This window comes from Gadus macrocephalus, chromosome 12 (genome assembly GCF_031168955.1).
Source record: "Gadus macrocephalus chromosome 12, ASM3116895v1".
NCBI classification, from domain to species: Eukaryota; Metazoa; Chordata; class Actinopteri; order Gadiformes; family Gadidae; genus Gadus; species Gadus macrocephalus.
Genome location: NC_082393.1, coordinates 22,906,249 through 22,921,879, shown reverse-complemented (window position 1 = coordinate 22,921,879; position 15,631 = coordinate 22,906,249). Strand labels below are relative to the sequence as shown.

Below are 15,631 nucleotides of genomic sequence, written 5' to 3'. Positions count from 1 at the left end.
ATAACGTATAGCAGCCTGGGTTTTTTCTGCTTTGGTTTCATGGATGGAATCAGCTATTCCACAAACATGGAGGGGACGACGACAACAGTGTTTGACTTTGTTATATGTTTGGCTTCTTGTCGGTAATTGCTTCATATGCGACACACAGAACTCAGTCTGTTTTTCTGCTCTGTTGGTTAAGCTATTCTCCGCTGCTATACAAGTGGAAGCCAGCATGAAGTCCCCCCCCCCACCCACCTCCCGTGCCTCCCTTTATAGAGATAGGAACTCCTGCAGTCTCTCTAGCTCCATTCAGACTCAATTGGCGTTGCATGTAATCGTCTCCTAATTCAACAGTGTCCAGCTGCTCTTTGTGTTTTGTGGTTAGCCCAGCACCTGACAATGGCGCAGATCACAGCATCTCTGAAGGAGTGGGTGGCGGTGGATGATGGAGAGGGGGGGGGGGGTATGCAGCCTCTCTGGCTTCTTATCTGGCCTGACCTGCCAGCCCCTGGACCGGTCACGCTGTGTGGAAGTTCACTCTCCCAGAAAGCAGCATTGGCATCTGTAGCCTTGTGTTTGTATCCTGACGGTCCACAGGTCATCGGATGTCGCTGTGGTTTAGCGGCCGTTCAAGCAGACGATAAGAAGCTGTGCGTTTTCCCCTTGTGGACGTTTGTCTTCACCCAGTCTCACAAAACTGACTTCAAGATTCATATCTAAAGTTTGATGGCAGACGAGCTCAAAACTGGCTGAATGGGGGCTTTCACTTGCTGTCGCTTAGTGTTTGTTTGGACCAATCATATCGATGGCGGCTGGGATCTCTACATTTAATCGGCGAACACAAACTCAGCCACGGGGGTCTACTTTGACATGGTAGGATGGCTGGTTCCCAGACAAGACATTGTTTGTCTTTTAGTTTAATCCATGTCCTTGTTAATGTGGGTATTTATCGAGGTAATGTAACCCTACAATTGGCTACATTTGGTATGAGAAGACAATATAACGATGATTGATCAATTAACCACAGACGTCATTAAGAGTCATTTTATTCAAATAACCTTTTATAATTGACACACAAAAAGGGCTATATCACAAGGTTGGAATCAATCCAAAACGCAGTTGTTGTACAACTGGAGACGACCTCTCTGTCTCCTCTTTATACCACGCTGTGGCTGCAACCTGTGCTGCCCCCCTCCAGGGCATAGACCGTCGGGTGCAGCGGTAATGAGTCCCTGCTGAACGTTGGCATTCTCTGGCTCTCGGAGCTCATTAGCCAAGGGTGCTCTCCCGCTAAAAGCCGCCGCCGCCGCCACCTCCACCTCTCCTCTTACCTGTGTCAGCAGGTGAACCGCCCTGGGTTTGGCCTTGATTGGAGCCGGCCTCCCGACGCCGTTCTATAATTACATCTGACAGTATCAGCTCCTTTCAAAAAGCCCTAAAGACATCACAGAACATAATAATCACTCGGTGCCAGTTTATTGAAATGACAACATGGTCTCTTTTAAAAATAAGCTGACGTTTAATTATGTTGAGCATCTCTGTTGCTCTCCCTTATTAGTCGATTGAACACGCCCTTTTACGATCTATTTGTAGCAGATGCGTTAAAGAATCTCACAGATGACATCCTCCTATTAAAACATTGCATTCAATGATAATAACTTTTTAGGATGTTTTACTGCATTCTAGAGCTTCTATGTAGGCTCTTGCATCTGATATGCTATCTATAAACGAATGTAGCCTGATCCAGTTGTTTTTATTTGTTTGCAGATGACACTAGCAAATTCTGGGATAACTTATCCCTGCCATCATCTCAGTGTGTGTCGGAGATCTTCGCCAGCCAACGCCCAGGATCCTACAGAAGAGGTAAGCGTTTCCATCTGATCACATCCAATCACTCACTTACTCACTCACTCACGGTGGACTTCAGTCACCCGATTGTAATATGAAGGTTTCCCTATGAGGCATACATGTATCGATGTTGATGTGATTCCTGTGTGTGCGTGTGCGTGTGCGTGTGTGTGTTTGCAGTGTGCAGATGTCCATATGATCAGCGACAGCGAGGGCGATGACTTTGAGGATGCGTCAGAGTTTGGTGTCGACGATTCAGAGATGTTTGGAATGGGCTCCTCAACCAGTCGCAAATCCCCTTTGAGTATGTTCAAAACAAAGAGTTTCTATCACTAATATTCATATTCATTCATGACATGACATGTATTTTAAGGACCGCTTAGCCCAAGGCGCTAAAGCTCTATGGTACACAGACCTAAAATATCCACCAAATACCATTTTGTCATGAAGAAACTACTGTTAAACAGCCCCTGCAATGTTCTCATGTACTTTAATCACATAAATTAATCACTGTTAATTCACTAATTTTGTTAGGCTAATTTGACTAATTTAAACAAAACTAATTGATTCCATGTGTCTCTTTGCAGTGCCAGAGAATAGTGAGAATGAAGGGGATGCCTTATTGCACTTTACTGCCGAATTTTCTACCAGGTTGGTAAAAAAAAACATCAAATTCTCTCAGTACAGTACAGCTTTTGTATCTACGAAAATGGATGTCTAACCATATGTTTTTCACTTCCTGTATTTGTGTGTGTGTGTGTGTGTGTGTCTTGCAGATATGGAGAAGTACATCCGATGTTCTTCATCGGCTCTTTGGAAGCAGCGTCTCAAGAGGCCTTCTACGGCAAAGCCAGAGAAGTAAGAGGCCTGCCCTGCTCAGTGTCCCATGTGTGTTGAGGAATAGTTAACGTCGTCCTTTGCTATCATCACTATGTATAAAAAAAAATGGAAAACGCTCATCAAATCTTCATCCTGACAGCTGAGGCTTTATTTTTAGCCTTCTCTTCCCCCCCCTTGCCACCCTGCCTTTGTCCTCCTAAGGAGCCTTGTATCAACTGACAGCTTGTGTGGATTATTGACTCATTAGACAGCGAGGACGCAGCAAGATGTTATGGGGGTTCAGATCTCCAGCCGGAGAGACGACAGGGGAAGGAGAGGGGCAAACGGAAAGAGAGGGGCGACGAGTGTGAGAGAGTGTGGGAGGAGAGGGGAGAGTGGGGGAGGAGAGAGAGGGAGGAGAGGGAGAACGGGAAGGAAGGAGCACATCGGGAACGCAAACGGCGTGGAGAGAAAGTAAGGAGGTGGGAAAAAAAACAACCCCACGGGTTTAGAGGAGAGCGAGGCGCTGAGGGATGAATGGATTAGATAAAATATAAAGAGAGAGGGAGGGAGAAAGAGAGAGGAAGGGAGAAAGATAGAGGCAGGGAAGGTTGGCTTCCTGCCTACGTCCCAGCCGATCTCCTCTCCCTAAGCCAGAGCAATATGGCCCTCGTCCCTGGTGCTCACACACATGCTCTCTGCTGACACATCCGCCCCGCGAAACAACACAGGCTGTCAAAAATAGTATTCATTTTCATTGTGTTTAACTTGGTTTAGTTTTTTTTTTTTCAAGTGAGAGCTGGATTTTAGGCTGCCAACTGTGCTTCAGCGGTAACGGGTTTAAATAATGCTTGTGATCGTTTTTGAATGGTGGTGGTGGTGGTGGTGGTGGTGGTTCGGGGGTGGTGGGCTAAAGGAAACAGTTTGATCTGTCGGTTGTGTCTGTCTCCTGCTGTGTTGAGGCTAGCCATCGTGACATCAACGCATTCTGTCGTCGACTTGTTTCAATGCATAGTGGGCTGTGTTTGTGTGAGCGCGCGCATTTCCCTGGGATTCATCACATGCTCCCTCTCATCCGTCTCGCTCTTGTCTCCCCATCTTGCTTTCCACTTCAAACTAAAATTGTCTGCTGCTGTCTCTTTTTGTCTGTCCCAATCCCCACCTCTCCATCTCCCGGTGTCTCTGTTGCCCTGTCCCCGTTTGAAAGAGGCATGGGACCCGGTTGATCCCGTCTCATTAAGTGGATATTGGACTGAGGCAGGTTGGACTGCAGTAGGCGGACACACTTGGGTTTATATGCAGGGGGAATCAGTCTCACTCTTTCAAAGGCCCGGAGAGGCTAATCACTAAGCAAAACACTACGTTTGATGAAGTGTTTCTGAAAGTGTGTGTGTGTGTGTGTGCGCGCACGCATGTGTTTGTGTGTGTGTGTGTGTGTGTGTGTGTGTGTGAGGAGTGTTGTGCCTCAATCCATCCTTAATGAAAATGCTCTGGGCTGCCGAGCAGGACTCTCTTGGGGATCAGTGGGCCAGTCAGAGCGTAGGGACAGATAGGCCACCCATCACTAGTGGCCATCCCCTAAATCCCCATCAACGCAGCGGTTAATCGCGCTAACCCCAAGTGCCCCCTCTTCTCCTCCCCCACCTTCCCCCTCCCTCCCTCCCTCCCCCCAGTCCGCCACACACAAAGACGCATCAAAATTCATAGGCTTGTCAAGAGAGGCGAGTTCAAGGATTTATCGCTGCCAAGTAGCCCTCTTCAAGGGCCGGGGGCCGAGCCTCCGAAGGGTCTGGAGGGAAAAGAGCAGCGCTGTTGAAGTGGTGGACTCGAGGAAAGGGTAGAGATCTGGGTCGAGATGTTGGCCGTTTACCGTCTCAGTCTGGCTGGGATTACGGTGACACACTTTTGGGCCGGCCAGAAGGCCCTGCCTCGTTGAGCAGGAGTCAGGGGGGCGACCGCCAGAGGAAACAGCCTCTTCTGGAAGATGAGCTAATTCAGGGATGACCGCATAGAGTGAGGACGTTAGCGTTGTGTTACAGCTACTCACGTTTTTGGGTCATAACAAACAGTGTTGTTTTTTTTGCTTTGTCTAACGTTGTTGTTTCTCTAAAGCAGATAGTGTTATTCTTGTCCCCTGAACGGGACAGTTCCACATGGAGCACCGTCTCTGTTTATTGTTTCAGTCCACAGACTCACTTTGCTCAAGTAAAGTGAATTGTGGTAATTCTGACATAATTAACACAAATAATATTTAGATAGATGCTACTATTTAAAACATATTGTCTTGTTGTAAGAAGATAAATGCAGTTGCAATGGATGCAACGTTGCAAAGGATTTCACAGATAGCTGGCCATGTCCCAAGCATATGAAGGACATTGAAACCCATTTTAAAATTTGACAAACTTTTTCTCTCAAAGCCCTTCTCTTGAGGCTTATGCAGGTTCAGAAAGTGTCCGAATAAAGTGTATAATGTGTAAATAACGAAGGTGCGTCCCAGGGCTGGAAGCATCTCGTTGGGGGGTCACTGAGCCCCATCTCTGCTTGTCATAAAGAGTGTTTTCAGTAGGGGGGGGGGGGGGGGGGCGTCAGTGGCCCCCCCATGGGGCTTACGGTGGACCTTAATGTGTTTTCCAAGAGTGTGTGTGTATGTGTTGGGGAGAGTGTGTGTGTGTTACTGGATCAGTCATCTGAGCTCTTCATTTTGAAGTGTTTGCTTTTCCAATGTGAGCTTACCGTCCAACGGAACGATGACTTTCTTGCCCCGCTCAATCCCGCTCTCCCTTCCCGCCCTCACCCCTCACTCTGCCTGTATCTTATTTGCCCATCTCCCCCCAAGCCCTGTTCAACATAGTTATAATTAAAACCTGCCTACCAACAACACAGAGAACATCTGCCCAGCAGGCCAGGCCTGAGGGCCCTAATGAAAACCACATCCGCGTTGGGAGAGGTTATTCAGCAGTCGTATAATCTGCAGCGGTCCCAATCTGTGGATTGAATACGACTGATGGCGTTGGAGCTATGTCGTGGATAATAGAATGATCCCAGCACTTTGATTTATAAAGCCTGTTGACGAAGACACATGTTTAAGAATGAACCGAATATTATGCACTAGGATTAATTAGATTCACCTTTTGTGCAACTGTTCTGACTGCGTTGGCTCAGTGTTTAATTTGTGTAAGGAAATGTCGCATCACAATATTGTTAAAGTTTAAACTTGAATTATTTTCGTTGAATATTTGATATTTAGTTGTAAATTGAGGATGAGTGAAGCATTAATTTGATTTATTGATTTATTATATTTATATATATATAAATATATATGGGTTTAAAGGTATGTTCATTGCTCCTTTAGCTATTTAATCATTCAATCAAATAATTATGCAATGGAAAGGAAATGTCCTTTTTTTTAATATTATATTTAATTAATTGGTATTCTGCCTCACCTACTGGTTTCCTGTACATACCATATTTCCACAATATTGAATAGTGATAACATTAGTCTTGTAGTATTATGGGCTCTCTCCTTTGGCCTTGTATATATATTTTATATCCTCTTTTTGTATAACCTCCAATGGAAGTGTCTGGGACGCTGAGAACACTTGTTTCACACATGGCAGGTTTATAGCCTTTATGAGTCCATATCATGCAGACAAGGATGACTGGAACATACACCTGCCTGGCCCTGTGAGCCAAAGAGTACAGAGACTCCTATGTTGGAACCAAACAAACGCTTGTTTCACAGGTGTCATGTTGCGTTAACAAAGCAAACTGGCTAAGTCAGGCCAAATGAGGTGTAGGTGTGTGCGTGTGTGTAGATGTGCATGCGCGGGCATGCATGTACTATAGGGCTTTGTGTGTGTGTGTGTGTGTGTGTGTGTGTGTGTGTGTGTGTGTGTGTGTGTGTGTGTGTGTGTGTGTGTGTGTGTGTGTGTGTGTGTGTGTGTGTGTGTGTGTGTGTGTGTGTGTGTGTGTAAAAGAGTGAAAGGTCAATCAGAAACATTTAAGAGGTGTTCGAGAACTGCTGTTCCAGTGTAGTAGAATAAACACTTCTAGCTGATTGGTCATCGTCCTCACGTTAGTGTTCAGTGTTGGTCCGAAAGTTGCAACGTTTAGATTTTGTCATGATCTCCTCGCACAATGCTACACAAACACAACGCACTATTATAGGACGAATACAATATATTGTCTTACAACTGTCAAAGGACTGTCTGTGACTTTTTAAGATGTGGGTAATTATACATCTCCCCACAAAGATAGGATAATCAATCGTTCAACTCACATATTGTTCAGACAGAATTGATTAATCCATTAATTAAAGTTACATTGTGCATTTCTTTTTTAAATGTAATCTAAAATACATTTGTTCATGAGGATGCTAACGTTAATTGCCATTGCCATTGTAGATTTCACTAGTTGTTCTTTTCTGGATTCACTATTGATTGACGCTCCCTGGGGAACTTATGGTGAAATAATGTTTATTCTGCAGGAGGCCTTAGGCTGAATCAATGCACACACACACACACACACACACACACACACACACACACACACACACACACACACACACACACACACACACACACACACACACACACACACACACACACACACACACACACACACACACACACACACACACACCGAGCTCAGGTTTAGGTGAACAGGTGTGTGGAAGGCTATGGGGTCACTATCTAGCTCAGGTTGGACCTAGTAATTTAGTTGAGCGGGGGATTTTCTCCTCCCTGTTAAGAAAGGCAATACAAAAGATTCAACTTGAAAGAGGAGAGGGGACAGAGGGGCATGGACAGTTTAACTAAGATGAAGGACGATGTTATTTGAACCTCCAGTTGGGGAAAAATGCCCATTTTGATTGGTCTTTACATTTGCTCTAATTGAGCATGTGCGCAAGCGCTAGTCTCTTAACTTGTGCATGTCACACAGTGGGACGCTTGTATGTCTACACATGTGTGTTGCGTTTGTGTGTGTGTGTTGGATTGTGTTCACTCCGAGCCTCCCTCCCTCCCTCTCTCTTGCTCTCTGTCGCTTCTCTCTCAAGACTGCATTTCTCTCAGCATGAGTGTTTAATCTTTTCAGGCCGGCGAATTGGTCTTGTGAATGAGTCCCAAGCCCTTTCTCTCCAGGAGCCCAGGAGATTATTCTAAAGCTCTAATCGCTGAGCAAACACAGCAGTCTTCTCCCTCTCCCATTCCACACGGGCCACAATATAGCACAACTCTTTTCTTTATCTTTTCCTTCTTTTTTTTTTTTGTCAACTTTTCTCTCACTTTTAACAGGCTGTGTGGATTTTTCGCTTTCGGGTGTATGTAACCTTGCTTACCGCCCTCCTCCATGCTCCACCACCAGCAACACCCCCCGCCCACACCATCTAACCCTACCGAGTCTACCAACCAAATGATGGTCAGGTTGGGGGGACAAAAAAACAATACGCTATGGCGCGTGATTGTTCTATCTGGTTGTTTGTTTATTTGTGTTTTTTTCTTATTTTTTTATATATATATATATATATATATATATATCATAGCAGGAGAATTGACATGTAATTTAGAGTGCATTATTTTCTACATCGTCCCCGGGAACCTTTTGTGTTTGTGGGTGTGTTTGTTTTTTAATTAGTTTGTCAGCGGGGAGAATCTGCCGGGCTTATATGAAGGTGTCAATAGCCTAGGACTTAGAGCTTCGTCAATATTGTCTGGCCCCGTCGCGGTTAACCTGTACAGGCCGCTGGCATTTGGTGTAAAATAAATAGTGATTTGTCTGTTTTGTTTTTGTCCGTAGCGCCGCTTTCACCTCCTTCGAGAAGTTTTGTTTACACCACGGTCCATGTGATTTTGAGTGGTATTTGCCTCTCTGTTTTATTTTTATTTTTTATTCCTCCCCTGTCGTCGTCCGCGCGCGTCTCTCTGCGTCGGGGCATGGAAGCCGTGCGGCCCCTGGTCCTAATTCTCTCCCACAGGTCATCTTATGGTCCTGTAGAGAGGAAGATGTCACGAGCGGCGTGATGACTACAACATAAGGCAGTACAACGCCCCCACCGCCCCCTTTCTGCCATGTTTAGGGCAGAATTGGAAGTAGTCAATACTGTTTCTTTTTTCCCCTTCCACTATTTTTCTATTGGTTAATTTCATTAAATTCACAGCATATGTAAGACAAGGGCTTGCGTTTCCCAGTTTCCAATCCGCTTTCTTTACATATTAAATTGGGTGACTGCAATTGATCCAGATTAAAAAAAGGTTATTTGCGATAGTGTTTGCAGGTCTTGTGTGGTATCTATCTAATACTCTAGGAAAGAAATGCTGAACTCTGATTTCAGGACATCAATGGTCTTTTTTCAGTTCAACGATTTGAGAAACTTACATATAGGAAAGTATAAAAATCCTATTAACTGTGCATTTCCTCCCTTTTCTTTCTCCCTCTCTTTTGGTTGCTCTTTCGCTCTCGCTCTCTCTCTCTCTCTCTCTCTCTCTCTCTCTCTCTCCCTGGCCACAGAGAAAGCTGCTGGCCATCTACCTCCACAACGACGAGAGTGTCCTTAGCAACGTCTTCTGCTCCCAGATGATGTGCGCCGACTCCATCGTCGCCTACCTGAGCCAGAACTTCATCACATGGGCCTGGGACGTCACTAAAGAAGCTAACAAGGCCAGGTACCTTATGGCGTGCTACATCAGCAGAACCATGGACAGCAGTGTGTGTATATGAGTTTATTCCACGGCGTTGTTCAATCCTTGAGCCTGACTGGTCATAACTTTCCACGGGTGTGCATTATTTTCAATAACAGTTCTGAGTAAATGCGCTACATATCCAACGTTATGGACAACTATAAATGTTGACAAGATGTTTCCATGCCAACCGAAAAATCAATAAAGGCACAGTGACGCAGAAGAAAATGTAAATTAATTTGAATAAGAACAATAATGTTGTATATCAATGTCACTGATATCTAATCACTGTTGGTAATTGTGGTATGAGCTTACATCGTATATTAAAGAAAGGTAGATAATTGATCTTGAAGATAAGAAAATATTTTATCCATGCTGACTCAACATAGGGAGGTTTCATCTGCAAAGAATATCATGTGATTGGTTTTCTGACTTCTGCCTACTGCCAATATCTGAAGCCCATGGCTGGACCTATATCTCTGTATCTTTGTGCGGTCTCTTTAACTTGAGAACCTTTTGAAGGAGACCGTTGCGCATTTGAACAAAAGATGTTTGCGGGATGTTGTGCTCTGATTGGCTGGACTTGACTAATCTGTTTGAACGCAGGGGCCATGGGGGTTGAGGCCTGAGTTCAGACATCTCCATCTCTGCGGTCAGTGGGACGGCCGAGCCTATTCATTGTGGTAACATTAAGCCATACGAGGGCCTGATGGCGGTGTTTTGTTATTTAACTAGACTGAGACTTTCTTCCACTGTTCACACGGCCAAACACCAGATGTTGAAGATCTAGAGCTAGGAGTGGCCAAAAATCACCTTTTATGCATGTGCAAGCTCTACCCCCTCTCGATATAAAATCAGATATGTTGCCCATATAGCCCATGGGGCCTTTTGGCTCTTAAGCCGAAGGCCTTATCTTAAATTGTATGTAGCTATGACATTCACATTTGAGGTGTTGAGGAGAGCCAGGGCAAGGACATGTCCCCTGTTCACCCAGAGTCTGTTATCAGCCGAGCGTTGACAATCCTTCACCGCCTCTCCTCAATGCACCTCGCCCTTTCATTTGAACCACTTTCTTTCTTTCCCTCTTTACCTCCCTCCTTCTCCATTCTCTCTCTCTCTCTCTCTCTCTCTCTCACACTCTCACTCTCACACTCTCTCTCTCTCTCTCTCTTTCTTGCTCGGTCTCTTTCTCTCCCTCTCCCCCGTCCCTGCGTTATGAATGCCCCCTGGTAGGAAGCGTTTAAGAAAAGCCCCTCACCCTCTGACCTCACCCCATCATTATTCCCTTTAGAGATATTCACCGCTTGCTTCATTCCACACTCTTTCTCTCATTCTCCTTCTCTCTTTTTCTTTCTCCTTTTGCTTTTTGCCCCAGCGGAGTCTTTTTTATTGCTCGTAGAAAAAAATGCCAGGCAACATCTGGGGCTTTTCATCGCACACAGCCAGTCACAGCTTCCCCGCTAACGCATGCATGCACACATGCACAGGTGCCCCACGTGCACGCTTGCATACACATGCACTGTCGCTGGTGAATTCTCACGCTCCATGGTTGATCCAGAGTGACGAGTGATTGGCATTAGTCACAGGGGCTGTAACGTGTGTGTGTGTGTGTGTGTGTGTGTGTGTGTGTCTGTGTGTGTGCGCGCGTGCGCTATATGAACCTGCTGCTATTGGAATGTAGAGTTGCCTCTCTTTATTCTCACAGTCCTCAATGTTTAATGATTAATTATGCATAACGGCAGTACTGCTGATTGCATGCTAATGTGTAATTGTCCCCCATGGGAACGGCATGTGATCTATCACAGACACGACAGTCTCTCTGCACATTCCAAATATTGAAACGTTTAATAGAGGAGACTAAACTGATTTCTTTTTTTCTGCCGTCATGCTTTGTGTGGAAATATGAGTCAGTTATTGGATGGCGATGTGTCCATTCATTGGACCAGCATGGTGCCTAGTCACCAGTTCATTAAGATTAATTATAACTTATACATATATACTTGTGTATATATTGTGTGTATGTTGGTGATACTAATGAGGAAATTATTTGCAAATTATAACCCCGTTGTTACTAATCATTTAATTGTGCACCCATTTTGTTTATGTATAGCTCCTAGACTTGCAGCTATACAGAAACTAAATGATTATAACAAAACATGATTATAACAAAACACATGATTTCGACATACAAAATAATTCTACATAATAACACATGCACGAACACGCATATAGGTACATACAAATGCAGTCAAAATGTTTTTTCTATGAATCGTACGACTAGTTTATTGCTACACCCTTATTCCTAGTAATTTCACACTCACTGCAGGACGAACACAAAGCAAAAAAATGCAAACCACTAAATGTGTCCCGCACACTTGACTGTTGGCTGTCCTTCGACCCAGATGCAAACGTGATTACCATTGGTGAGAGGACGTGGGCTCTCGTCCAATCATAACATGTCCTCGCTCGTTTTTTAAAGCAATAACGCCCAAGTAACACACTGAGCACAAGACGCGCTGCATCCGGTTCCCATACATGTGACGGGGCGGAAAGATTTCCCGCAGCGCAACTGTACCCTCCTGGCTCTGCAGCTGCCAATCCCAGCCCCTGTCGTCGTGCCGACCGCCTGTCGTCTCTGGTGCTCAGCCACCGCACTGACGGGGGAGAACGTTAACTTGACTTGCTGGGGGGGAGGGGGGGACATTATCCATTTTAGCTACCTGAGTGTGCTTCCAGACGCGTTAGGGTTGAGTGCGGTGACGAATTTGAACATGTCCATCACATTAGTCGCCCAACCAAGAGCCAAAAGGTCATGAATGTTGAGGTTTTTGTTTTGCAGTTTTTGTCCGTGGTTTCGCGACTTTGGTAATGAGGGTGTTTTTCTTTTTCTAAATTTGACATGTCTGGTGAGGATTGTGTCGGGGCCTCTGGGTGCCCTGAGTGTAGCTCCGGCTGCATTCCTTAGCGAGATGCTTTTGCGGCAGGTTTAGGAAGCCCTGAACTGTTCACCTCAGCTCCCTGGGGTTAGCCCCACTTCCTCCTTCACTCACTGTTGTGTCAGTACTTGTTCCATACATGGGTCTGTATCCATGTGTTCATGTTCCTTTCCTACTCCTGTAACTTAGAGGCACGCGCTGAGGGCAAACCACGATTCTGCATCCAAGGAGTCATTCCACCATTTATAATAGACAATGGACGTTCCCCATTTAAAAAGTCATTATTATCCCCACAATTTTTTTCTTATCTCCACGATGACTGAATGGTGATAATGTCGAGTCCTTAAATGCAGAAGCACAGCCTAAGAAAGCCTTGAACTGACCCCTGAGAAGACGACGGAGTGTGTTTGATGAGGGTAGTGAGATTGGGTTTCCCTTCAAGGTGGGGTCCATTGTCACCCCAGACTTTCATTACAGTTTAGTGTTTCCCTCCGAGCTATTGTTGTGGTCGGCCTTGGCTGAGGGCTTTACAAGAACCAGTGTCAAGATCAAAACGCACTGCAGGAGTTGGGGTACCTTGACAGCCCCTGTTTGAGAAGGGCTACGCCAGGTTACAGGAAGTTCATGGTTTAAAAGTATGTTAAATGTGCCCTGGGTCAGATTTATTTATCTATTTAGCAGAGATGTTTATTAGGGGTCTAGCGTTCATCTATACAAAACATATTTGAAGGCCTTAAAAAGCCAAGAGTTGATGTCTTAGCTTTTCTCAAATAGAGTAGGTCGACCATTTGAGTGGATTGTTCGAAAACAAGGCAGGGCAACAAAAGCATTGAGGAACATCGATACAGTTTAATCCAAAGTATTTTTACATTTGAAAATGCAACATTCCTGACATTCACGATTATCCCGATTCATCCCAGAGCGTTCTCGTGCTCACACCTGTTCCAGCATCCGGAACTTGGCCCGAGTCTCTCTAGTCTTAACTTTAATTCATGTTTTTAATTTGAAGGCAGTCTGTTCTGACCACGCCACCTCATCTCCCCCTGGCCCTCTGCCACTCTGCCTCGTTCCATTACTCCTGCATTTTACCAGCCCAGTTATTAAAGTAGATCTTATTAAAAGGCGGCGACGGCAGGAGGAGGAGGAAAAAGCTAATCTATATTTGCATTCACTCTATAGCAATTCATTAATATTATGACATTTACAGCGAGCGCTGGGCAGGGCTCCGGCTGCCTGCTACCCTTTTCCTTCCCTGAAATGTTAATTTAAAAAGTTCTGTCTTTGTAATGGAATAAGAAATCCTCTCTTGCCCTATCAATTCAGGGAGCCTGGTGAGGAATACTAATTTATATGCGGGTTCCTATTTAGACAGCGTGTCACTCTGATGGAATGAGGGAAAAGGCAGAATTGGTTTTAAAGTCTTTAATGCCGTGAGTTTGGTGTATTTGTGCTTTGCATATGGAATGTCGGTAAATACACACGTGTGTGTGTGTGTGTGTGTGTGTGTGTGTGTGTGTGTGTGTGTGTGTGTGTGTGTGTGTGTGTGCGTCAAAGCAGGCGGGTCTAATACACACAAATGTGTCTGTAATGGACTCAAATCTAACTCCTCTAGCCTATCCATTTGCCTTTGTTATCTTATTTGCATAATTTGTAGCCGCATGTCTGTTAACCACGGCAGAGACGAGGCCTGTGTGGGAAAAAAATAAACTAATTTCCGCCCTAATTTTTGTGTTCCAGACTACTCACCATGTGCACAAGGCATTTTGGCAGTGTGGTGGCACAGACCATACGGACCTACAAGACGGACCAGTTCCCCCTGCTCCTCATAGTTATGGGCAAACGCACGTCCAACGAAGTGTTAAACGTCATTCAAGGTTATTATAATCTACGACTCAAATGTTTTTCCACCCATTCGAATTAATTTCAATATTTCCTTATCGTTTCAATGTTAATTTCAATGTCCTACTTGGTGATCATTCTTTTTGTGTCTACAAATATTTCTGCGGGGTGCAACGGTCCTCTCTCTCTGTCTCTGTCTCTCTCTCTCTCTCTCTCTCTCTCTGTCTTGACTCCTTGTTGTTCGTTGACGTGTTTAGGGAACACGACAGTGGATGAGCTGATGATGAGGCTAATGGGGGCCCAGGAAATCTTCACAGCACAGCAACAAGAGGACATCAAGGACGAGGTAAGGGGGAATCCACCGGTTTCCTTTTTACCGCTGGGACCAAAATAGAGGTTCCTCGTGGTAGACATTCAGGGGTGGAAGTCATGGTTTGTTATTGAGAGTTAAACTGTGGGTTGGGCTCCATAACCAAAATGACTTGAATGTGTCCCTCCGATTTGGGATCAAACCCACTACACACCCTATTTACTGGTAACGATCAGTAGCACAGTAACCCAGGTGTACACAGAGTCCCCCGTACTAACGACCAACGGTGTCTAACCCTTGTGAGGGAAGGCCACTTGAGTGGGTCTGATGTCTGGCGACGTGAGCAGAGCTAAACGACAACATGCTGGGACACATCACAAAGAGTCGTAAGAGGAATGCAAACAGCATGCATGCCATTGAACTCAGAGTCCAGAGGGGGGGGGGGGTACAGCACCCTTTCGCCCCCCTCCCCACGACCCCCCCCCCCCCCCCCCTCTCTCCTTTTAGTGTGAGTCGACTGTGGCCTTTCGGTGTCTGAATAGGCACAGGATACAGAGTTGTCCCCTGAGTCAACCTCGTGTGTCTGCCCGTCGGTGCGCTCCACGGCCTCCGTCCTCCGCGGCCTGCGTTTAATCCAATAGACCCAGGACAAACACCATTCAAGGGCTCCGCTCCGCAGAAGAAAGCCCAGCCGCCGTGGCTCTCCCCCCTTTCATGTCGGGAGAGACGGCTCGCTCTCTGGGACAGTACGACGAGAGAGGTTTCACTCACTGTCAAAGACTCCCCCACACACACACACACACACACACACACACACACACACACACACACACACACACACACACACACACACACACACACACACACACACACACACACACACACACACACACACACACCCAGTCTTCCCTTTGTGTCCGTCAAAGAGTGAGCTCGCCCTTTTTCGGTTGTTGGTTTGGTCAATGACTTCAATCAGGGTCTGGAATACAGCTCTATGCGCCTTTTGCTTTGCAGGCCATTGGATGTTTTAGTGATGTTGATCTCTTTTTTTTAAAGGTAGATCATCTGTTTGCATCAAACAGTTCCATTGTGAGCAATCACCTGGAGCATTGTTGGCTTGTTGGGAAAGTGAAAGTACAACTTGTTTCTACCGTAGAGAGGGGGTACAGTTTACATTTTCTCTCTACTGTTAGCATTAGTATTTGCAGCATATTATTACC

General features: G+C 45.5%; 1 protein-coding gene across 2 annotated transcripts in view; it reads left to right on the top strand.

Moving 5' to 3' along the window:
* faf1 (Fas (TNFRSF6) associated factor 1) overlaps positions 1-15,631 on the top strand; it is a 56,246-nt gene that overhangs the window by 27,060 nt on the left and 13,555 nt on the right. For both annotated transcript variants that reach the window (XM_060068102.1, XM_060068101.1), the window contains exons 9-15: positions 1,750-1,845; positions 2,011-2,134; positions 2,418-2,481; positions 2,607-2,688; positions 9,157-9,311; positions 14,000-14,136; positions 14,359-14,447. In XM_060068102.1, the coding sequence (XP_059924085.1) occupies positions 1,750-1,845; positions 2,011-2,134; positions 2,418-2,481; positions 2,607-2,688; positions 9,157-9,311; positions 14,000-14,136; positions 14,359-14,447 (747 nt within the window). The remainder of the gene's footprint in view (positions 1-1,749; positions 1,846-2,010; positions 2,135-2,417; positions 2,482-2,606; positions 2,689-9,156; positions 9,312-13,999; positions 14,137-14,358; positions 14,448-15,631) is intronic.